At 41.2% G+C, this 25,865-nt stretch overlaps 1 protein-coding gene across 1 annotated transcript in view; it reads left to right on the forward strand.

Moving 5' to 3' along the window:
* WWC3 (WWC family member 3) overlaps positions 1–25,865 on the forward strand; it is a 167,599-nt gene that overhangs the window by 74,389 nt on the left and 67,345 nt on the right. Inside the window, exons 6-8 of the mRNA XM_077807163.1 lie at positions 14,442–14,571; positions 18,744–18,893; positions 21,220–21,293. Of these exons, the coding sequence (XP_077663289.1) occupies positions 14,442–14,571; positions 18,744–18,893; positions 21,220–21,293 (354 nt within the window). The remainder of the gene's footprint in view (positions 1–14,441; positions 14,572–18,743; positions 18,894–21,219; positions 21,294–25,865) is intronic.

Below are 25,865 nucleotides of genomic sequence, written 5' to 3' on the forward strand. Positions count from 1 at the left end.
TTGCTTACATTAGGGAGAAAAAACCAATAATTACTTTTAAAGTAGGATTTTGTGAATCTGATCAACTAATAGTTCTTTAGGTAACTCTGATGAGAGAGGTTTCAGAGTAGCAGCCATGTTAGTCTGTATCCGCAAAAAGAAAAGAAGTACTTGTGGCACCTTAGAGACTAACAAATTTATTTGAGCATAAGCTTTCGTGAGCTACAGCTCACTTCATTGGATTTAAAAGTTCAGACATAACTGTTCTGTGCTTCAGTGCTTTAATGTTTATTTATCACTGACACTGAAGCCATGATATTGCTCCTGCTTTGTCTCATTTCTCATCCATTATTGTTTATTGAAGGCAGCCATATGTCTGTTAGTGTATTATCTGAAGCTGTGATGGAATTTTCTTCAAGAATTTCTCTAGAGCACTCTTGCTTTGCTGATCTCTGTATGTTCTCCACAGTGACTTCTTGACTTATGAGCCAGGAGATATGTGGGTTTTGTTTTTGTTTTTTTTTAAAAAGGCTGCTCTGGGAAGGCTTGTTTTTTGGATATATGTTTTGAATCCTGTGTGAATCTGACATTTTGTTGTATCAATCCATACAGAGAAACTGCATTGTCACAAAATAGACAGCCAAGTAGATATTCTCCCCCATTCTTTTAAAATGGAAAACTTAAGTTTTTTGCAGGTGCTTTAAGCTCAGTCACCTTGTTAATTCCTCTTCTGCTGTAGAATTTCTTTAAAAACTTCAGTCTTCACTGCTGCTTTCTGCCTTCTCGCTAGGCTATGTCAAAACTATTTTATTAATTACATTTTCAAGTAATTACCAAGTATAAAATAGCAGGAGTGAAGTCTTAATTGTTTGGTTTGCAATCATGTGTTTCCTTTCATTTTTAAGTCTGGTTTTAAGCAGTGGTAGGAATCATTGTGTTTTGAGCTTTGCATCTGAGTGAATGTTAGGTCTTTAAAACCCTCGCACAGCTTCCAAACAGCAAAATATTATGTGCAGTTAGGCGCCTGAACCTAATACTACTGAAGTCAGTGTTAAAACTCCTGTTGACTTCAATGGTCCTGGACTGAGACCTAGAAGATCAGACAGATTTTATTATAGGTGGGGCAGGTAGTGCTGTCAAGATTGCCTGACACTTCCCATTATAAGACCCTGTTTTCAATTTATTATAACTTTGCCAGACTTACACTACTTGGGCTGAAATTTTCCATGCTAGATGTCTTTCTCAGTCTGAGCTATATATTTATTTATTTGTTGGTTTCAGCCAAAATGGTTCAGATGTTTTGGATAATGAGGCTAGGGGGACAATACATTATTTTGCCTATATTAAAAAAATTCTGTTGACCTTTTCTTTGAATAGCTCCACTGACCCTGTCCTTCAGAGCAGGGACTTGAAATTTGGCTGGGTGGGAGCAGGACGAAGCAGCGGGGATCCTTTGTGTGAGGGATATGCATTTTGCCATCCCTTTGAAAACCTGGCCAAGTTATAAGCCTTTGAAAAAACACACTTTTTGAATGCTCGGTAGAGATTTTGATTTTAGCAGGTAACTTCTCTGTAGATTCCATGTTTTGGTCCGTCACTGCTCCTTGTGCTGCCCAGATTGCGCATGGCCCATCTCCACAGCGTGACTGATCACACTGCAGCCCAGGGCTACAGTGACAAAGCTTGACTTTCCCTTTAATGGCTGCTCCCAGCTGCTCCAGGCAAGGGTGGGGCCAGATAATGGACCCCAGGGCAGTGAGGCTGTCTCTCCTGTGTGCTCAGTGACCCCCTTCTGGCACCCATGCAGTGTGGAGGAGTAAGCCATCTGATCTGAATGCAGAGGGGACAAAAGCCAGCCAGATCAGTTGGTTGGAGGGAACACTGAGATAGAACAAGGAGCTGGGGGGGCAGGGAGACTGATAATGGCTGGACAAGGAGGCTGAGACTAGAAACTAAGGTAGAAGGGGCAGAGGGAAGGGAAACAGATCTGACAAGGAGCTGAGGTGTGGGAAGAGAATTGGGACTGGTGGGGCAAAGAGATTAGGACCAGGAGCCAAGAAGCGGAGAAACTGGGCTTTGGAGCTAGGAAGGGGGTGAGGATGGACGCTGACTATATGAGAACCCCAGGGGAGCCAGTGGTGGATGAGGGGATGGACAGATAGGAGGAAGAGCCAAGAGTGGGGAACTGGGACTGCCTAGGAAAGCAAAAAAAAAAAAAGACTGGAATAGGGTGTGGGGACTGAGACTGGGATTGATCTGAGAAGCCTGAGGCGTGGAGAGTGGGAGAATAGGGCAAGGAACCAGGGGTGGGAAAGATACAGGAAAGAGGCAGGTTGGAGGTGACTGACCAAAAGGGGTCAGTCTTGGAGGGAATGGGACCACTGGCAAAGTGTGTGTGTGTGTATTTCATCCCTCTCTAATCCTGGTTTGCATAGTGGATGACATCCTATGCTTGCTATTATTTACTCCGTTGGCTCAAGTGGAGAGGTCTGTGTGGTAGATCTAAAGGTTCTAACTCTGCTGATGAATCTTGGGGGCATCAATATGTTGTCAATTTCTGTCTCTTCACTATACTTTTTTTTTTTTTTTTTTCCAAATCTGTGAAGTTACGTTCACACAAACTATGCTAAAAGAATATTGCTAAGGTTGTAAATATAAGCACTCAAAAGTTAGGAAATGCCAGAATTAAGGTTGCCTGTGTAACCATAATTCACCCCCCTTATGCATATGATATAGTCTTTAATTATTACTACTACTACTTTTCCTTTATGCTGTTTTTCCTTGTGTGGGTTGCGGCAGCAGCATGGAGAGTAGGGAGGACCAGACCCCCTTTTCCTCCACAACAGATTCCGGCTCCTCCTGGGGGATTTCCCAGCGTTCCCAGGCCAGCCAGGAGACAGAATCCTTCCAGCATGTTCTGGGTCAGCCTCGGGGCCTCTGCCCAGTGGGACGTGCTCAGGAGAGTTCCAACGGAAACTTCCCAGGGGGCATCCTTATCACATGCCTGAACCACCTCAACTGGCACCTCTCGATCTGGAGGAATGGTTGTTCTTCTCCCAGGCCCTCCCATATAGCCGAGCTCCTCACTCTGTCTTGGAGAGTAAGCCCAGCCACCCTGCGGAGAAACCTCATTTCCACCACTTGTACCTGTGATTTCATCTTTTCAGTCACTACCCAAAGTTCATGACCATTGGTGAGGATGGTGATGTAGAGTGACCCGTAAACCAAGGGATTCATCCAAGAGCTCTGCTCCCACTTCACCACCACAGATCAGCACAGAGCCCGCATCACTGTCGCCACCTCACCAATCTGCCAGTCAATCTCCTGCTCCCACTGGCCATCACTCATGAACAAGACCCTTAGATACTTAAACTCTTCCACTAAGGGCAGCTACTCCCCCTTCACCTGGGACAGAGATTACGTGATTACATAATACTTCTTCCTCAGGATCTCTGCCTCATTCCATGCACAGGATGAACCTAGTCTAGGGATCCCTACTCAGGGATTTGTGGAAAAGGAGACTGTTGCATGTAGGACCACTGCCTGATTTTTTGCAGAAGTCAGGTGGTGTGTAGTGAATGAGGTAGGAGATTGTGAGAAGACAAAGAATGATCTCATGGTTAAGGCAGTTGAATGCTGTCCTGTAGAATTGGATATTATCCCTGCCTTTGATACAGGGTTTCTTTAGCATGCAAGGCAAATCACATCAACTAAACTTTTCACAGGTGGTTGTTCATTTTCTGGTTGCCTGACTTGAGACCTTGGGGTCTGATTTACAGAAGTGCTGAGCTCTCAAAGCTGCAACTGAAGTCAATGAGAGTTGTGCTTTGAAGTTATAAAGAGCTAAGGACTCTGAAAAATTAGGTCCGAAGTGTTTAAAACTGAGCATTCAAATTTAATGGAAACTTAAGCTTCATTTTTCTATGACTCAGTTCCCCATATATTAAATGAAGATAATACCGCCGTGTCACTTCAGAGCAGTGTTGTGAAGGTAAATTAATAAATGTTTGTGAAGTACACAAATCTTATAGTGATGAATGCTGGAGAAAGGCCCATGAGGAAATTAATAATTCAATTTTAAGAAGAGGGTTTGAATAGTATGCGGTAAATAAAGCATTGAACAATGAGGAGAAAACAACGTAAGTGAGCATCATCCAACCTGCTCAGTAAGGAAGGTCTTGTTGACAAAATAGAATCTGATTATGTAATTAAAGGCTGCATTGTAATCTGTAGGCACAAGGTGGCCAAATTAAGGTTGCATAGGTAAACGTAATTCCAGCACTTTTCAGTTTTTGAGTGTTTGACCTGGCAACGTCAATCATGTTCTTTTAACGTAGTTTTCTTGTATAATGTAGATATAAAATTACAGCAAATGTGGTCCCTGAGAAAACACCAGATATGACTAGCGCTCTAATAACAGGAAAAAAAAGATATAAAAATAGTGTGAAAATAAAAAAGGTATTGTTTCTGGTAATGGGATGGTTTCTGCAGAAAACCTGTCTTCTTTCTCTGCTGTTGACCAAAGACTTGCAGAAAAGTTTCTGTGGTTAACTGAAGGCCTGCTGCCAGGATCAGTGATGTAAAATGCAGATGATGTAACACAACTTTCCATTCTTTTAGGATGTAATCTATTGTGTGATATGGGAAATCAGCTGGTAGGGTTGGGCAGTGGTTTTTTCAGGGTATGTAGAGTAAAAAGGAGTAATATAGACAGTAAATTGTATTACTGCACATTCAATTTTATCCTATTAGTTGTTGTCTCTTGACAACTTAAAAATCATGTTGAAAGCAAAACATTTTTATAGGGGCCAATTTAATTTTGGAAAAAAAATTCATAAGTTTATTATTTTTAATAAAGATCACACATTTTCTTTCTCTTTTACCTCAGAAATATCATACAAGATAAATTTGCAGCAACAGTTTACTCAAGAGTTGAATTTGATAAGCCCTTTTGCTACCACTAACAATGAATCTCACCATTTACAGCAAATGGTTCTTTAACCTGTGAGGCAGCTCCTCACGTATGTGAGCCCAAGACATCTCTAGAAGGATACAGCTCTTTCAGGTATATGTGGTCACTGAGGCCACTCAGCCTGCAGTACAGGTAGTAGAACAAAAAAATAAACATGGTGACTGTTAACTGTAACGTCTGTCTCTGCTCCTACCCAACTTTGATGGGCCTGTTTAACTGTGGAGATGGAAGTATGTAGCAGGTGAAAAGATACTGGAGTTGAGGAGCTGTGGTAACTGGGAAGCTCCCAGATTCTTGCGTGCACTGCAGACCTGCTCCCTAGCTTGAAAGTTGAAGCCAAAGAGCAGAAGAGTGGTGGCTGGCTCCTTTTAAGCTTCGTTGTTTAGAGCAGATGTTCATTCTGTTCTGTGCTCCCAAAGGAGAACACATGCATCAAAGGATCCTACCATTATTCCTCTGGTAAGTGGGAGCAAAGGACAGAGAAGGAAAGCCACTAGTGCATGCCTGTCAATAGTCCTGATTTGGTTGTAACATTCCCAGGTTTTGAAAACTTCTTCTGGGAAACTGCAATCCCGGACTGTGGCAAGCAGCTACGCAAAAGCCCATACCTTTTTCCTCGCCAGCTTGCTTCTCTTAGGTGCAGACAGCTAGATCCTAGCTCTGGCTTCGTGCAGCTGCCTGTAGAACTGTGCCCAGCTGAACAAGGAGCTGGAGGCCAGGTTTTTGCACTGAAGAGAGAGACATGCAGTAGGTAGTAGTCGACTGAGCAACAGGGAAAGAAGCCTGCACGCTTTTGGGGGAGCAAAAATAGTCAGCAGGGGATAGATGTCTCAAGTTATGAGGGGAGGTTATGGACAAGAGGAAAAAAATCAGAGCAGTGTTATTATCAGGGTATGCTATTTTAAATCAACTAGTGGTCTGGGAACTACTGGAGTGTTCCATGTGCACTCTGGTGAATTTGAGAGGATTTCTCTTTCCTTTTTTTCTCATGTTGTATGAAGAAAATAACCTGCTCAGAGGTTACACAAATATGTCCTTCAGTTGGGGGTCTGGCAGCTCCTGGGTTCCTGCTGGTTTGGAGAATTGTTGCCAACTCCAGGAGAGTGGGGGAGAGAAGAGAAAAAAGTATAGCAACAGCAGGGGTTGTGGGGGAATGTGGAGAAGAGAGGGAAGGAAGGAGAAAAGCAGTGGGGAAGGAAATGGGAAAGACTGAATGTGAAGGATCTGGGAGGGGGAAAATGCAAGGGGAATAGCATAGAGAAAGGGAGATAAACTGCTAAAGAATGAAAATGTTGGAAAGAACACTGTGAAGCTAAGAGTGGGGGGCTTCACAGAGGGGCAGAGACTGGAAGAAAGAGGCAGAGGAAAATAGGACAGCACTCTGAGAAAGCTAGTGGGAAGAAAAAAATCACCAAAATGCATAAAAAGAAAAACTTGAAGACGGAAGAACAGACCGAAACAAGAGGGGAAAGGGAATGAGAATTTTTTTTGCAGAGTCTAACACAAAAGGACCTGATCTTGTTGTGGCCTCTAGGTGTTACTAAATTATAAATGGTACGTAATAAAGAATGGATAATTAATATATGAGATGTAGAAGTGAGAACAAGGATGGGGGGGGTGTATGTGTGTGTGTCCAAGTACAGCTCAAGTTACAGATGAAGGAGGCTTCCATGCAGAATCCTGTCACTTTAAGTCAGTCACTAGCATAATTCTCTGTGCTGTGCATCAAAAGTCAAAATGAAAAGTCTTGCTGCAAAGAAAAGGCAGTTAGGGTGGGATTTTCAAAAGTGCTCAGCGTTGGTCTAACTCTGCTTCTGTTGAAGTCAATCCCATTGGTTTAAACGGGAGCAGAATTAGGGAAGTGATGAGTGATTTTAAAAATCCTACCCTTAATTCCCAAATGAGGGCTCATACAATTGAATTCTCTTAGGGACAAATGATTCCCCAAATGCCCAACCTGGAGAGCTCTGTAGCTCCTTGGCCCAAAAGAAGGGACAAAGTTTTTATTTAAAGATGCGGTTAGCATTGTAGTGTAAGGCCTTGTCTACACTGGCAAGCTTCTGCACAGTAAAGTAGCTTTCTGTGGTGTAGCTCCCAAGGTGAACACACTGCCAAGCCACTTAGTGTGCAGAAACTGCACAGTTGCAGCACTGTAAAAAAAAAAAAAAAAAAAAACCCACCCCGACGAGAGCTGTACAGCTTTCCGTGCCAGGACTACCATGCCGCAGCACCAGTGTAGACACCCTGGCGATTACAGCACTGCCATTGACCTCCGGGGAGTGTCCCACAATGCCTGTTCTCGCCTCTCTGGTCATCAGTGTGAACTCTGCTGCCCTGTCCTCAGCGGTTTCCCTTCAGCGCTCTCTGAGCAGTGCTGTAACTCTCGGTGATGTAATTCTGCCAGTGTAGATGTACCTTAAGAAACAGACAATCTATACCATCCCACTCTCTTAAAAAATCCAGGATGTAGACTTCCTGATTTCTTTGCTAAAAGGAATGAATTCACAATCACAGTAAAATAACTTTAAAAAAGTAATTCTGTTTTCAAACTGTATTTTCACTCTCATGTAGCCTTCTCAAAAATGGATCTGGTGGGCAAAAAACTGTCTTACTTGGGCTCACCCAAGTATTGAGGGATTTTTGTTTTATCAAAACTAATGAGTATTGTTGATTGAGGGCCTCATGAAAAATGTATCTTTGGGAGGGAGGGAGGAAAAATGCCAAGCAAAGAATGGCAAAACATTTTTTATGCTCACATAATTAAATAGTTAATTTTAAAACTTAAAATATGCTATGGGCCTAATGCTCAATGGGGACAAACGTCTTTCAAGTATTTGAAGAAATATGAAGAAAAATTAAGTTAGGATCATAGAAATTGCTAAGAAGGATCAGAATTATGGTCCATCTAGTCCAAAATCTTGTCTCTGACAGTGGTCAATACCAGATATTTCAAAGAAAGACGGAACAATCTCCATAATGGACAATAATGTACTCAAAGGGGCAGTTTATTTCTGTCCCCTGTTATTTAGTGGTTTGATTATGCCTTGATGACCAACAGTTTGTGCCTTACCCATTTTTTATTGTATCTAAGGCAGGGGTGGGCAAACTTTTTGGGCCAAGGGCCACACATCTGGGTGGGGAAATTGTATGCAGGGTCGGGGCAAGGGGTTGGGGTGCCGGAGGGAGTGCAGGGTGTGGAAGGGGGTGCGGGAATGGCTCAGGGCAAGGGATTGGGGAAGAGGAGTGTATGAGGGGGCTCAGAGAAGGGGGTTGGGGTGTAGGAGGTATGCAGAGTGCAGGAGGGGGCTCAGGGCAGGGGTACAGGAGGGGTGCGGACTGCGGAAGGGAACTCAAGGCAGAGGGTTGGATGCAGGAGGGGTGCGGGGTGTGACGGGGCTCAGGGGAGGGAGTTGGGGTACACAGGGGTGCAGGGTGCAGCAGGGGGCTCAGGGCAGGAAGTTGGGGTGAAGGAAGTGTTCGGGTTCCGACCCGGTGCCACTTACCTAAAATGGTTCCGGGGTGGCAGCGGCGCGCAGCGGGGCCAGGGCCGGCTCCCTGCATGCCTGTCCTGGCCCCACGCCAGACCGCTCTGGGGAGCAGCCAGAACCACGTCCCTGCGTGGCCGCTGAGGGGGGCCCACAGGGCTCCACATGCTGCCCTTGCTAGCCCTCCAGGTACCTCCCCCAAAGCTCCCATTGGCCGCAGTTCCCTGTTTCCGGCCAACGGGAGCTTCAGAGGGTGGTGCCTGGAGGCAAGGGCAGCGCACGAAGCCCTCTACCCCCTCCTGCTCCCCCCGGCCCCCCGGGACCCCAGGGATGTGGTGCCGGCACGGGGCCTGAGGCACCATGGAGGGCAATCCTGTGGGCAGGAATGCTGCTACTTTTTTTTTAATATATGGATATATCTTCTTAGTGTTGCCTTCAAAACTAGCAATTTATGAATGGGAATATGACTTGGAAGAATATTAATTAATAGTAACTGTCATAAATATAGAGGGAAGAGTAATCACCTTTAAAATCCCTCCTGGCCAGAGGAAAAATCCTTTCATCTGTAAAGGGTTAACAAGCTAGGATAACCTCGCTGGCACCCGACCAAAATGACCAATGAGGAGACAAGATGCTTTCAAAAGCTGGGGGGAGGGAGAAACAAAGCCTCTCTCTCTGTCTGGGTGATGCTTTTGCTGGGGACAGAACAGGAATGGAGTCTTAGAACTTCGTAAGTAATCTAGCTAGATATGCGTTAGATTCTGATTTCTTTAAATGGCTGAGAAAATTAAGCTGAGCTGAATAGAATGAATATCCCTGTCTGTGTGTCTTTTTTGTAACTTAAGGTTTTGCCTAGAGGGATTCTCTGTGTTTTGAATCTGATTACCCTGTAAGGTATTTTCCACCCTGATTTTACAGAGGTGATTCTTTTTACTGTTTCTTCTATTAAAATATTTCTTTTCAAGAACTGAATGCTTTTTTCATTGTTCTAAGATCCAAGGATTTGGGTCTGTGGTCACCTATGCAAATTGGTGAGGATTTTTACCAAACCTTCCCCAGGAAGTGGGGTGCAAGGGTTGGGAGGATTTTGGTGGGAAAGACGTTTCCAAACGACGCTTTCCTAATAAAAATAAACCCAGATAAATGTTTGGTGGTGGCAGTGGAAGTCCAAGGGCAAAGGGTAAAATAGTTTGTACCTTGGGGAAGTTTTAACCTAAGCTGGTAAAAGTAAGCTTAGGAGGTTTTCATGCAGGTCCCCGCATCTGTACCCTAGAGTTCAGAGTGGGGAAGGAACCTTGACAGTAACTTTGTGTATTCTTTTGAACAATGTTTCCCAAATAATTGGTAATAAGCCACTGATGTCTTCCAGGAAGGGTCTGGGTGTGTCACCTGTCACCCTTCCAATCAGGTCCCGCCTCCATGTGTGCCCCGAAGCACTAATCTTGACTTCTCTCTTCTGCTGGGCTGGGGCAGGAGGCAGCGATGTGGGGAGCAAGGTCTGGGCAGTTGCAGCAGCAGCGTGGAGGAAGTGGCCGGAGCTAGTGAATGGACAGTTAGCAGCCTGTTAGTGGTCGCAGCCCAGCCATGGGGAAAGAGGGGCCAGCTGGGAGGTAAGGGGGAGAGCAGGCCTGGGAGACCAAGGGCAAGGGGGCTGGGGAGAGCCAAGCGTTGGCTTGGGGGCTAGGATGGACTGGGGAGGGAGGAGCAGGGAGCTGTAGGACTGAGTGTAGGGGAAGCAGAGGAGCTGAGTAGCTGCAAACAAAATAAAAATGTCTGTTGCACAATTACATGATTTAAAAAAAATAGTATTTTTATTTTTTTACACACACACACCAGGAGTGAGGGGGTGATGGATGATTGGCAGATCCCTGGTGGGTCGCCTTAGTAAAAAGTTTGGGACCCACAGCCTTAGAATATTAGGTCAGCTTGGATTGACTGTATGGCTGTCAATCATACTGTTTACAGTATAATTGGCTGTGACCCTTTGTCTGAGAAAATAAAAACTCACTAGTCAGCCTCCAACTCTCCCCCAGAACATGAATTAGCAGATACTTACCTGTAGAATATTCCACTTGAAGTTAAATATCTTTCTTTTCTCTAGATGTCTTCTTGTAGATGTCAAGCAACAGGAGGGTAGAAGGGGGCTTTCTGGCCTAATACTTGAATTGAATCCAAGTTCTTGATATTAACGTGACCTTGGGTTAAAGCCAAATACTTTCTGTATCATATGCAATTCTTAGTGAGTTTAAGTCACTTTTTCTACTGTGGTTTGGTCTAGTCTGGTCAGAATCTTACCTGTGCTGCCAGCTCATATCATTCAAAAATCACGAGTCAGGCCCAAAAGAATCATGAGATTGTTAAAAGTAACACCTTTACGTCCTCTCTGGTGTTTGAAATTTCAGGGTTCATGTTTCCCACCTTTTCTTTGCAAGGAGGTTAGTGACATGACTCCAGGAGCTAGGTCTTTCAGTAGATCAAAATATCACAAGACTCTCAATAGAATCACCAGAATTAGCATAATTGCTAAACTCACTGATGGCTTATTTACCTGGTAATAGTTTTCCTTTCCTTTTTTTTTTTTTCAATTTATTTTTATTTATGTCGATAAGACTCCATTGAAAATGGAGTTTCATCAGATTAGTTAATGGAAAGTGGGTGGTGGTAGGCACATGCTGTATGATGGGGCAAGAGACGTGTCTCTTCAGGCTATATATAAAGTTATTCTTATACAGTAGTGTATTCAGTGTCATATTTTAGTATTTTCAGTGTATTTGGCAAATTATCATTTTTATTATCATTTTCCTCCTTCCGTATTGCAATTCAACAGCCTCTCTCCTTCAATAAAGTTTGAGTTTCTGCTAGTCAGCACTGAGTAGCTCAAGATTGTGTCAGGGTTCTGCTAGCTTGGAGTAGCTTAATGACATCTTGCTAGATAGGACATCAAAAGTAAGTCTTTGTTAATCGACTCCAGGAACCTAGTTGTCCTCCTTTTGTGGTGGCTGTCACGCTGTCTGGAGTGGCTCATGACCGTGAGTGCCTACCTTAGGGCAGACATCGCAAACTGGCGGTATGTTCTATAATTCGATTTCACCAACGTAGTAACAAATGTGAACTCCCAAAGTACTGTAATAGTCTTATATGGAGTCACAGCCAGGCCTCTTAGACACTCCAGTCTATTTTGCCACCCAGGCAAACTGGACTATGTGATAAGTGGTCACTTACAACAAAAAAATCACAAAATATTCTGGTTGCACCCAGTCCAAAGAAAGCAGTCACTCACCCAGGTCAATTTGCACCCCAGATCTCACATTAAATACAACACTGGCAGCCAAGGTGTATTAGTTGAGAGAAAAAAGGAGTTGTTCAGAGGTTAAAGCAGATGAAAATATATGTACGGATGAGTCACAGTCTATAACTTTGAAAGGTAGCAAAGATGTAGTAATCTGCCAGTTCACAAAAATTTTTTAGGGCTACGCAGAGTAACTCTGGGGACCTTAGTCTTTTCTTTCAGTTAGAATCCAAACAGTCCAGAGATGAAGAATTCTTTCTTGTAAACATATTTATAGCCTCTTCTCACACAAACCAAGCTGACAGCAGCAGTTCCCACACAGGCCCCTTCTTCCGGAGGGTGGGGAGGTATGCACTTTACAAAGTCTTTGATCCTTGATCTCACACAATGGCTCATTTTTGTTTAATGAACAGGATTTAAAACATCTTGTAAGAAACCAGCATTTGCATTCTTTCTTGTTCGATGGGTTACTTAGTTATAAGGCTATATACAATACAGATGTTTGCTGTTATGTTCTGACTTGGGGTACAGCTGAGTGAGAACAATATATGCAGCATCCTACAAGCATTTTATAAACCACTAACCACATTCTTACAATCTTAACATATACTATTTATTTTGATAATGCTAACACAGATAAGCAAGACTGGTTTCTAACTATGCACTTGTAAGTGTTCAGTGAGGCCTGGGGCTTTGTCATAAGCTGGCACCTGGTCTGCCAGCCTCACGGTGGCTATAAATCTTCTCTCTCTGTTTATCTTGTATCATTCTGCTAGAATATGAAAGATAATTTCCTGTGGTATGCTTGTTCCCTATCATAAATACTTGTTCGCATTTTGATATTTTTGTCATAATTTTCATTCTATCTAAGCCACAAATCCTTGTCCTTTTTTTTTTTTTTTAATTTATAATACTCTTGCGGCTTTGACAATACTCTTGTCAGCTTACCAGAAAGAATATTTTTGAGCTCTTAGTATCCATAGTATTGTCAAGTAAATACAGTTTGTGAGTATTCTCACTTTGTATTACTCAATCTTTGTATTGAATTATGAGATTTCTGCTGACAGATTTCCTTTATTAGCTGTGGCATATAGCCCATAACAGTATTCTTACTAGCTCTCCCCCTATGCGTGCTTTCTCCCCCTATACACACTTTCTTTTACACTACTGTAGGCATAGAAGTTGAGGTTAACATTAACTTTAGTGAGTAGCTGGCTAAATCCCCCTGTCAGCTTTGAAATCTCAATCGGAGTGTTTATTCTAGAAAGATCTGTAGGGACTCTGGTCTTATTTTTAATTGGTATCTCTACGTGAGTTGTGAGGATGAGGTAATGGGAGAGAGTATGTAGGTGTTGGTCTGTCAATGATTACTGATAACAAGTTACCATAATCAGCTAAACTGTTGACAGAATGATTTAATGGTTGAGCAGCAGAACCCACCAGAGATATCTGGACCTGCACTAGGTCCGTCAGCGCCCTAACAGATCTTCCCCCTGAAAGAAGCTGACCTTAACCTTGAGCAAGAAGTGGTCTGGCTTTGATAAAGATGTTATCTTCAGACCCCCAACTCACAGACCAAAGATAAGATCCAGAGTGTGTCCTGCTATGGATTGAGTTGGAAATTTTGTGGGACAGTCCTGTGATTTCAAGCTGGCCATGAGATCCCATTTTGATGTGAACACTGAAATTCAGCAGAAAGAATAAGTATTGATTATTCCTAGTTTAGGCTGGATATCAATCAGAACTTCTTGTCCCAAGGAAAATTGTGAGAGTCCCATCACTAGAAACTTTTAAAACAAGACTGAACAAAGTCCTAGGAAATATGCTGTAAAGAGCAAGGATGGTGATTAATTGGAGAGGGTTCAGAGAAGAGCCACAAGAATGATTATAGTACAGTATTAGAAAATATGCCTTATTGTGGTAGACTCAATAATGTCTATCTACTTAACGAAAAGGTTAAGGGGTGACTTGATCTCAGTCTAGAATTACCAACATGGGGAACAGATATTTGATAATGGGCTCTTCAGTCTAGCAGACAAAGGTATAACAAGATCCAGTGATAGAAAGTTAGACAAATTTGTACTGGAAATAAGGTGTACATTTTTAACAGTGAGGGTAATGAACTATTGGAACCAGTTACCAATGGTTGTGGCGGATTCTCTATCCCTGACAATTTTTAAATCAAGATAGGATGTTCTTTAAAAGATATGCTCTAGATCAAAAGGAATTATTTTGGGGGAGTTCTATGGATCGTGTTATACAGGAGGTCAGACTAGATGATCACAATGGCCCCTTCTGGCCTTGGAATCTATGAATCAATGCTGCATTGGCAGGGTATTGGAGCAGCTTACACTAAGGGGTCTATTTCAACTTAACCATCTGTAATTCTACTTTGTAAGTTAATTTTATTTTATTACATAAAACTGCCTTTAGAGTGTATGTTTATGTTGCATGAACTGTGAACTCTGGTTCCGGAGGTTAAAAACAGGAAACTTGTCAGTTCTGGGGAAGCGGAGTTGGGCCAACTGCATTGCCATTTCAGTTTCCTGGTTTATGGTCAGATAACTTCAGAATATTATAAATACTTGGTGTTTGTTAATTCAAAGTAAATATACCATTTTATTCTTATAAATGAAGTGGCATATTAGCAACCAATACTTTTGGAACTTTTGCATAATTAGTTAACTTTTAAATTTCTCTGAATTTTTGCCAACAGGATTGATCGTAAAATGTCAAATGCTCATACAAATTATAAACTGGATGAAGCCCAGGCCATAATGAATGAGCTCCGAACCATAAAGAAAGCTATTTGTATGGGTGAGAAAGAAAGGCAGGACCTTATGCAGGTAAGAAACTTTCTACTGGATGAATAGCTGCAAAAATGTAGCTTCCCCTGGTCTCTGCTGTTTTCCGTTGTTTGTAGGTGCATAGGAATTGCTAAACTGAATCAGATAGTGGTCTGATCTAGTCTGATATTCTGTCTGACATTGATCAGAAGTAGAGGAGTGGTGCAAAACCCACATCGTGGACAGATTATGCAGTAACATGCTTATCTGGAAAGTTACTTACTCATCCCTATCCATTAGTGGTTGGCCTATGTCCTGAGCCTGAGAGTTCATATCCCTGAATCGTTTATACCCTAGATAGTATAACTAAATCTTATTATTCATATAAATGTCTCATCTTTACTTTAATCCATGTAAACTCTTGACTTCACGGATACCTTGAGTTTCACAGAGTAATTACGTTACATAAGAAAATATATTCTTTGATCAGTTTTACATTACTTGTCTTTAATTTCATTTTATGTTCTCTTTTTGTTTGTATAATGAAACAGGGAATGTGCTAACCCACTTATTATTTTATATATCTCTATACGATGTTTCCTCCTATCTTCTTTAAACTATGAAGTGTTTATTTTATTAATTTATCCTCATTTAGAATCTATCCAGGCCTCTAATAACATTTTTGCCCCTCTTGACCATTACAGCTTGTCCTATGGTTTTTAAAAATTCAGTGATCCACCTTTTTGGCTTCAACTTCCAGCGGAGGACTAGTAGTACTATGATGTACTAGTCCAGATAACTGGAATGTAATCACATATGATTGTATGAAGCCTCTTCATCCCTATCTCACTATCATTAGGCATTAACCTCTCCCCTTTCCTTTTTTTAAGTCTCAACTACATACCATATGTTAGCATTATACACCTTATTAAAAAAACCCAGAGAGCCTGTGGGCTCGGAAAGATGACAAGGATAGTTCTGTTAAATCACCTCTGCTGTGCAAGGGAATATCTTGGCTGCTAACTTTTAGGAGCCTAGTAAGTTAACATAGCCTTTCAAATGCATCTTTCATCTCTCTCTGCAGTAGTTTCATCATGTTCTGTTACCTTTTGTTTGATTAATTATCTGGGTATCTTGTAATCTTCTTATATTATGTTTCCATAGTTTAAAAATTATTCAGTCTCTGAAGCATTACCCAAAGGTCAGCTGATGGACTACAAAACATTGTCTAAGTAGGCAGAACAGTGAAGTCACTATTAAAAATTTCAGCCTTGGCAACTTTCAGTATATTTGCTATTTTGTATTGGCCAACTTTTAAAATGGTTTTCAGCCTTCCACATGCCATGGCTAGTGAGAATAATTAGAAAAGCAATTCTTCCTGGATTCCATAATGCACATTTGGGGAAAGTAACTGGCAGTTTAAAGACTTGTGTGTGAGAAATCTTGGATCAGCTCAACTACTGACCTTGTTTAACTCTCCCACTAGACTATTTTTTTTTATTCTTATGTCTTAACCCAGCAACACAGTGTCCACCTGAAAGACTGAGAAGTCTTGAGAACTGGACCTTTAAAACAAACTTTAAGAGTGATAGCAGTGGCCTAAAAAGTACTATTAAGTAATTACAAATCTAGAATCAAGTTAAATATCCTGGACTGAAATGGGTCCTCTGGCAAGCCTGGAATAAGAAGTCATACAGAACAAATGAGACATTTAGGATGATATTGGTCGTTGGTTTTAGATCTGTTTTACTGATGAGAATTGAAGTTGTCACAATTGTATATTTCTTCCAGTGCGTATTATGGTGCAATAGTCTTTTAATATTCATTTGTTTCAAAATTAGTAGTTACATATTTTATTCAATTTTGGCATACTTTACAATCCTGACCCAATTTTAAGATTTAACAAAATAAAAATATTTAAATTTCAAAATATGAGTATATCAGTCATGTAGAACCAGAATGAAGTCTGTTTAAAATTTTCCATATTACTCTTACATTTTAAAAACATTGCTTAGCAGGAGAAGGGAAAAAAAATCTCACTCACAATAAACACATTTTGGAAAAAGCAGTGGTTATGGAGGAATTGGGAGTTTTATGTTTAAACACTTCGTAAATTATTCCAGAAAGAGGAAATAGAAACCTTCATAACTACCTCTTAATCTAAATCTGTAAGGTGTAGGCAGTGGACCTAAACATAGCAGAGGTGACTCAGTCTTCTGTAGGTGCTCAGAAAACTGTGGCTGTTGTAGAAATATGATAATTGGACGAGGACATGCGGGAGAGAAGTCTGAGGCAAGGAAGGAAGAGGGGGACAGATTTAAACTGGGTGCTGTGGTTAGAAATAGTGCCATATATGTGGTGTCATTGCTCCAAAAAGATGGGGGAATGTTTATAAAAGTTTGTGTGCGTGGTTAGACTTCTGAGAGCTACTCTTCCCCCGTGCCTCCAAAGTGTAGATTTATATTGATTTTGTCTGCGCCAGTGTGTGTGTTTCTTTTTTAATTTTAACAGCCATTGACAGCCCTGGGGAGATTTTCTTTTTCTTTTACTGGGTTGGGGGATTGAGTAGGAAATATTGAAGTTGAAGAGTTGTTTCTATCTAACATGAAGTACAGGTCTCTTGCCCCAAAATAGTATCTGATAGTATGTGTGTGTGTATTTGGTATAGTGTCCCCAGGATAGAACTATGAAGTGGGAGAAGTTTCAGGCAGAAGACCCCCATTGCCCTACACCCAGCACAGCTCCATTTTCCCTGTACCTCGTGGAGACGAATGACTTTGAGCCGGGCAGGATAGATGAAAGTGGGACCACACCGTGTGGTAGAGCATGTGTGGGAATCAGAGGGCACTAAGCCCCTCTCCTCTATTAGCTTTCAGGAAGGGCTTTTTTCTTGCTTCTGTAGTTGTCCAACTGTAAGCAAAGGGGAGATGCCAGAAGTACCATGTTGTCTGCAGCTCTTTGTGAACTACGGTTTGAGAACCACTGAGCTGTATTATGTCTTTTTTTTCTTAATAAATTGGGTGTGCCTAATAACTAAAGGTCGTTGCAAATTCGCAATCCCCATAGGAATCTAAAATCAGCAAACTGTGTTTCACTGGCACTGAGCCTCTGTAGTTTAGAATCCGATTAGTTCTTTGTAAGGTAACAGTCTTCTACCTGATGCTGGTCAGTATGGTCATAGTAGGTTAACTTAATTTTTGATAGGATTTGTTAGTGTGGCTTATCTCTTTTTGGGAATGTGTGGGAGAAGTTTATTTAAATATTTTATGTTTAATTTTTTCACAGTGGTGGATGCCAGTGGTCTCTCTCATGCATGCCACACTGTATGGTTTTTGTTTTAATTGTGCCAAAAGAAAAAATCTTTTGAAAGTTTGCAGGACCGGGTGAATAATCAAATAGTCAAATCATGAAATTAAAAATTGGCTATTTATCTTGAAGAGAAACTCTGCTTAATGGGAACTTTAAAAACCCCAAATCATGTTGATTAAGCTTGTATAAAAATATTTGCTTTCTTCTTTTAATTAACATTTAATTTTAACAAATTGAAAACTTGCCTTCCTACTGGCAGTTGCTATTTTGCATGATTGTGTCTTACCTGTCGTTCTCCCTCTGTGCTGTTCTGCACCGTTACCAACACAGTCTGCTCAGATCCACAGATTTCACAGTGCTGTCCTTCCTGCAATCCAAGTGAAAAACCTCTCTGGCTGCATGGACCTTGTGATTATAGAATCCAGGGATGGAATTAACTGTGATTTAAAATTGAAGCAATGGGTGATATTTTTTCAGGATGGGTGAGGGATCAGTCACTGAGGAGTGTTATGTGTTTGATGCAGGGGCAGGTAAGACATGGCTCTGCTGTCTGTCGTGGAAGATGGCAGCTGCTGTGTATTAAAGTCAGAGCTAATCACACCTCTGAAAACTGGAAAATTTGACAGATATTTCTTAGCTATTTCTTGTTCTTGGATTTAAACTACATTAGTTTTAATAAACACTTACATACAATATACAATCATTGGGGGGTTTTGGAAATGGAGTTTTCAAAACAAAGTTCCCATTTCACAGAATGAAATGATAAATTTGACTTTCTTACAGGTAGCTTTTTTAATAAACCTCCTATTATATCCCAATAATAGAAAAAGTAGTGGGTGGAATAATTCTCCTATTTTTTTTTTTTAAAATGGACAACCAAAATTAGATTCTATTAGATCACTTTTTTAATGTTCTTTTTTTAGAGCCTGGCGAAGCTAACGGATGGATTCAGGAATAGCTGTTGTATTACAGACTCTCTGCGAGGTCTCCAGCACAATTCTGGTTCACTCAGTGACTCCTGTTTACCTCAACAACACTGTGATGCTTGTTCTCAAACTGACATCACTGGAGAGGTATGTGTTCCAAAGTGAGATGTTTGCTGTGGAAAATAAGCTGCTTTTATGTTAGTCACATGATTATGGTTCGTTTTCCATTTTAATTCAAAGATGTTTTGGCTGTGGTGGAATGGATGCTTGGAAGAAAATACTGTTTGTTTTTTTCTCCATTTTTTTAAAAGAATCCATTTTAGTTTAATAGTATGCAAATAATGTTCACTAGTTATGTGCTTTGTGATTCTAATCCTCAAACATGCAAAAGGCCTTTGTGAAATGTGTTTGCAAAGGAATCTGCTCCTCAGTTCCATCAGTCTGGGCTGAAGTGATCACTTTCTTACCATCGCCATGACTAATGGGCAGATGGCAAAGTAGATTTTGAATAATAGTTCCCCACAGGAGTGTTCACAAGCCTCCCAGTCTATGGTTTTGCCTTTTTATAGTGCAATTGTTGCCAGCTGTTTGCACCAAGCATCAAACTTTTACTAGTATTACAGCCATGCTGGAGGGGAAAAAATAAAGTGTTGTAGGTGCCCAGTTTGACATTTGCTTCAAGGACTTGTTACCCTCTGAGCTGTCATGTTTCTTTATCACAATGGTTTCATCTTTTCATCTGGATTAAAAGATCCAAGATCTAAGTTGATTTCCACTCCTTTCTTCCAAGATAGAGAGAAATTTACAATTTAAATTAGGGGTCTAATATTTTTTCTTAATAAGAATCCACTTCCTTCTAGATCTAGTTGGTCAGGCTTTCGCTGTCATTTCCTTCAAGTCCTTTTTAAAAATATGTTCAAGAAAAGTATACGAGCACCACACTTAAACAGCACAATGTGAATTACACTGTGATGTGCATGCCTGTTAAAGTGGTTACCATGCACTGCTACTTTGGTCATTTGAATTAGGTTTTCATGGGCAAAAAGTAAGCAACTGCATCTGAGGAAATTAGAAGTGTAGTTGAGAGCCCATTCACAGTGAGATTGTATAAGAATTTGAATGTTACTTCAGATACAAAGATTGTTACAATTCAAGATCTTTAAGTTAACCGCTTTTTCTGAGCGTTGTATACCATGCATTTTTCTTTGGTCCGTTTTCCCTCTAGTCCCTTTCACCCATGAGTGATGGGTGAGTAGAAAGGGAATTTTTTATAAATACGACGTGTGATTGTGGTCTGTGAAGAGTTTGAAGGAATTTATCTGGCACTAACTTTTTCTCACATGGTCCAAAGTGAGAGTCATGTGGTACAATTGGAAAGTCATTTGTTGAAACTGGTGGTGGGTCAGACTGCAGGCTCCTAGTTTACCAAAAGGATAATAGCCATATCCTCTGCTTCAGAATGCATACAGAATACCATCCAAGACAAACCAACTACGGTATCTTTTGAAGACTAAGTTTGTATAGTATACATTTGGTTAGAAAATATAAATGTATAACTGCATAAGGATAACCCTTGCACTCCTGAATTTGAAAAATATTCTGGAGTGGGGGAATTAGTATCAGCTGATGGTTGAGTGTGGGAAATTGGTGGATTGTGTTACCTGTGCCTGAAGGTGCATAGAGTAGGATAGGCAACTGACAAGGGACTGGAAGCTCAGTGATCTGGTGTGTATGGGGATCTAGAGAAGTTATAGCTATTAAGCTGTATGTGGCTTGCTGGGAGAGGAACTAAAGCTGTACGTGATAGAGCATATTGCCCGAGGAGGGTTTGCAGAAGAGAGCTAGCTTTGCTACAGTAAGAATTGCAGCATGGTGACAATGCTGAAACCTTTTGATTCAAGAAGCAGTTGTAGCACATTGGAATAAAACTGTTTAATCTGTTTATTTCTAGATAAATTTAAGCAAAGAGACATGGATTCCAGGGACTAAAATACTGAGTAATGCTTCAACATATAGGGAACATCTTTCTTTTTGCTTTGGAAGTAAAACCCCAATGACTTTGCACTGAATTTTCCCATAAAATAAGAATACTACTGTGATAAGCAATTAAATATTGCACTCATTTGATATATCCTGTACTTTACATTTTGAACTCTGACTTAGGAAGGTCTTGACAATGCATAATTAAGTGTTACTAACTCGTTTAATTTCCAGAAAGGCTGTTTTTACTGAGAGGGCTAACTTTACACTTACTGCACCTTTAGATAATTTATTAATAACCCAATTTCATATCTTAAGAATCCAAACGATCTCTTGCGGACACATTTTTATTTGAAACATTGACAGTTTTTTAGTAAGCTTGGGTGGGGAGACTATATTTTATTTTTAGTCTTTTTTTAAAATGTTTGTTACTAATGTGTGTTGTGTTTCTCCACCTTTCCTTCTCTTCCTGGTCCTCAACTCCAAAAAAAAGTTTTGCTTTGATGATAAAACAAGACTTGTGGACAAAGTAAGACTGAGCTGGCAATATGAAGAGGCCAAAAAGAGGTAAGTAAACTTAAGCCTGTTGTCTCTTCTTTGTGACTACAGCTTTGGAAATAGATTTGAAGCAAAGCAACGATATCACTTTCAGTTTACCTCCTGAAACAATTTTAGAAAGATTAATTAACTGAATTTGCTAGTGCTTAGTCCAGAGGTAGTTGAGGTTTGCTGTAACATAACATTATCAGTAAGATTACGATACTTGTTTTCAGGGGAAAATCCAAGTGTCAGACATATCAGAAGCCCCATATACACTTGCACTAGTTTAAAACTGTGGTTTTAAAGTGGCTTTGTTAAACTGTCGCAAAACCCTGTGTGGACACTCTTAAATTAATTTAAATCCAGTTTATATCTGTTTAGCTCTTTGGTAAATTTACAGGGCAAGCTAAACCAATATAACCAGTTTTAAGTCAATATAAGTATGACTGCATAAAGGTTTGCACTAGTTTAACTAAATCAGTGTAGATAAGGCTTAAAACTCAAAGCGAGCTAGTGAAAACAAAACTTTCTTAACTGAACAGCAGTGCTTTTAAACTTTTAAGATCTCTAATTAACAAAGGGTGGTTTTTATTTTTAAAAACAAAATGTTTGAAATTTGTTCATCCTTCACTAATTCCTTCGGTCATACCTGCCTACCTAGTGATTTGACTTTTTTTTTTTTTTTTTTTTGCATTAGTGTATCAATCCTGCAGAACATAACAATGTAAAAGTAAATTGGACACTCTTCTGGTTTATGCATCAAGAAAATTGTTAACTAATTTCTGTTTGCTGTGCTACTTAGCAGCTCTATTCTCCTCAAATTACGTGCTCAGTTACACCTGTGCAATTGAAGGTGATAGGGTAGCACTAGTATAAATGGTAATTTGAGGACAATGAGATTGCATCGCTGTAACTGTGCTTTTTATAGGTGGGGTTGGTAGCACCATTAAGATTGCCTGACACCTCCCACAACCATGTGTTCAGTAGCATATAACTTTGCCAAAACTTAACCTTTGGGTCTGACATTTTCCAAGCCAGGTGTCTGCCTTAGCCTAAATTTTTCAACATTTCAAGCAAAGCGGTTCAGGCATTTCTCAGAATGAGGCTAGAAAAAATAGATCCTTTGCTCATGATAAAAAATTCTGGTGACCTTTTCTTTTGGTTGCTATAGCACCCCCATGCTTGGGAGCAGAGTCTTGACATTTGGCAGGGGGTGAGGGTAACACTGTGTCAGGGATTTTCTTTTCTCCATTCCTGTGAAAATCAGAATAATCTTGGCCAAGGTTGAATAATTGCATTTCACACATGCTTGATGGTGACTTGCTAGAACTTCACATCTAAATTCTCTGAAGATTCTGTCCATACTGAGTATAACTCCAGCCCAGGCTAACCAGGACTTGCTCTGCCACAGCTAAGCACCAGGACTGAAAGCAGGGAGGCTGACTCTCATCCATTCTCAGTGCACTGCTGCTGGACCCAGGAAGCAAGCAGCAGGAAGCGGTCTGATGTGAATGCAGGGGGCACAAGAGCTGGATGTGGGAGGAAGGGAGAGGGAGGAAATACATTGGGGCAAAGAATTGAGCAGGGGTTACTGGAGTTGACTGGACAAGGAGACTGGGACTGGGAGACATATTGCAAGAAACCTAGGGAGAGAGACTGGGATTGAGAGCCAGTGAGGATGGAGAACATGGGTAGTGGAGGATGGGGGAAAAGGGGAAAAAACGATTAGACAAGGTTCTGAGAGTGGGGGAACTGGGACTGGGTGGATGAGGAGCAAGGGGGTGAGGAGGAACTGGGAATAGCTGAGCAAGGAGTATGAGAGGAGGAGTCCTGGGGGTGAGACAAGGACTTGTTGGGCAGTGAGACTGTGATTAGGATTAGAAGCCTGAGGAGTGGAGGCTGGGACTGGCTAGGTGGGGAGAATGGCACTGGGACAAAGAGCCAGGGGTGGGAAACAGACAAGCATGTTGCAAGGCACGGAGCAGAAGAAGTCTTGGATGGAATGGACAGAAGAGTCTGTGTCCACCAGAGACAGTCCCTCCAAAGGCTGGAGTGGAACTTAAGATTCCTGAGCTTCCTCTGCTGCCATCAAATATCACTGAAACCTACTGTCAGAGGGTGTGTTTCATCCCCCTCTACTGCCAGACCGCACAGAGCGGTGGTGCCCAAACTTTTCCTGTCGCTTTCCATACCAATAATGGAGGAACTGGGGGCAGAACTGGGTATGGGGGAGGAATTAGGGCAGAGACGGAGTTGACGTGGGGGCAGAGAGGGAATGAGGGCAGAACTGGGCTAGATGATGAGCAGGGGATGGAGTGGAACTGTGGCTGCGGCCAGAGCTGGGCAGGGGGTGGAGTGGAACTGGGGCTGGGGCCGGAACTGGAGTGGGGCTGGGTGGCGCTCCCTACCCACCCCTCTCCCTTTTGGGGGCTGGCCCTGGCCCTACTGAACTTCCTGAACATTCCTCAGGTCTCCCTGTGGGGGCACATCCCACAGTTTGGAGACCCCTTAGTTCAAATGGCAGAAGTCTGTGTGGGAGATCTAAAGGTTCCAATGCTACTAATCATCCACATAGGTGTCAATATGATGCTATTTGATAGAATTTTTGTTTTTTCAGTTTTTTTTTTTAAAAGCAAGGAATTTACACAAAAACTGTGTTAAAAGAACACTATTACAGTTACAAAGTCAAGCATTTAGAAGTTAGGAAATGCCAGAATTAAGGCTGTCTGTGCACCCTTTGTGCATACAAGCAATGTGATACAATCTTTAATAACATAATCACACACCTTTTTTCCACAGATCCCCTCCCTCTTTCAGTGCATGGTATGGACCTGATCTGGAAATGAATCAGGGTCCTGTAGTGAAAGGGAGGCTATAGTCTCCAGGACCTGTTTCACGTGTACCAGAAGTTGGGAGGTGTGTAGTGAATTAGGCAGTGGATTGCAGGAAGAGACTGGAGGGTGTCATTGTTAAAGTAGTTAAATGCTGCCCTGGAGAACAGGATTCTGTCCCTGCCTCTGTCACAGAAGTCCTGTGTGATGCTTGTCAAATCACTTGTTTCAGGGCTGGTAGTTGGAAGAACTTCTATTTAATTAAAAAAAAAACAACACTGTGTTTTAGTTAGTCTCTAAGGTGCCACAAGGCATCCTTGTTGTTTTTATAAGACCTAATTTAATCTGAAATCTCGAGGGGGTAGGAGCTAGAAATTTAACTCTTTGATCTGGTTAAAAGTTTTTCAAGTTGTTGCTCCTTTTCATTTACTTCAAAGAGTTAAGGAATCCTGTTTTGTTTGTTAGGGCCAACACATATGCCACTTAATTGTCCAACTGTGATTGTGAGTTTGGAGGGAAGAGAAAAACTAATATATTTCACTGGGTCATTACTTTTTATATAATTGGGAAAACATGACTGAGGAATGATTCAAAAGATATACATTTATAATGTACAGTTTTTTAACACACTGGTTACAAACCTGCTAAAAACACTGGCCTATTGGCACTCTGGATAGCGCAGCTCACTGCGGTCATAAACCTAGAGGGAAGGCCAAAGGAATGAGAAAGGATCTTGGTTTGGGCAGTAGTGAAAGACCATGCTAAAACAGTCAACTTCTTTAAATCACCTTTGTCCGGCTTGTCCTCGTAACTTCACGAACGCAAGTCAACGCCACACCATTCCATTTTGTTGTGAGCACGTTCTTTCCATTTCTGTCCAGAGTTTTGTCATGGGATCTGCCCGCTCGGGTCTGCCCAGCGGTTGCTTGTGGTCACTGATGCAGGTTGCCCATCTATTGTCTTGCCTGCGGATTACATGACCCGCCCATCTTCGCTTGGCATCGTACACTGCCTGCACTGCATAACTAATGTAAATGCACTCATATATATAGTGCCATGTGACATGGTACAGAGAAATCAGTCAAAGGCCTTGCCCCATATTTACAGTCTAGGAGAGATGTGACGTTGATCAAGGATGAAGGAGGAGAGAAGTGTGGTTTGTGCAATATAATATAATAGGGGTTATTTGTATCTTACTGTATAAATCATGTGGGACGGAGTGTTAATTAGATTTTCTGAGGTACAATCAGATATTCTACATGTCCTTCACAGAAGTTTTTTTGTTTGATGCCAGGAAAAACATATTGGTTGCTTCTTTTTGTTGTAGCATGTAGCACAAGCATAAATAGAGGGGAAATGCTGAGCGTTTCACGAAGTGTGAGGTACTTGTGTTATCTGAACATCAATAAGTGACCTGGTTAAAACCTTTCTCTACGAACTAAATTTAGACTTTTTTTTAATCGAATAAAAAAGGCTCTCTGTTTTAAAAATATTTTTCTAAAATTGCCACAAAGATACAATTTTGCTATCCAGGGATAACAGCTTTGACAATGAACTGTTGTTCAACAGAAGTGTGTTAGTTGCTTTTAAAAAGTCTTTATTTTGCCCAGTATAATGTACAGTAGTAATCGGCATTTTAAGTTTTGAGTGGAACTGCACAAAGCTCAATATGCCCCTACCAGTTATCTCTGGTCACATTCTTCATTTATCATGCATTCCTTCCCTTTAGCTTGCTGGCATTTCTGTAGAGCTTTTGTCTCCATTAAAT

The sequence above is a fragment of the Eretmochelys imbricata genome, chromosome 1 (genome assembly GCF_965152235.1).
Source record: "Eretmochelys imbricata isolate rEreImb1 chromosome 1, rEreImb1.hap1, whole genome shotgun sequence".
Classification (NCBI taxonomy): Eukaryota; Metazoa; Chordata; order Testudines; family Cheloniidae; genus Eretmochelys; species Eretmochelys imbricata.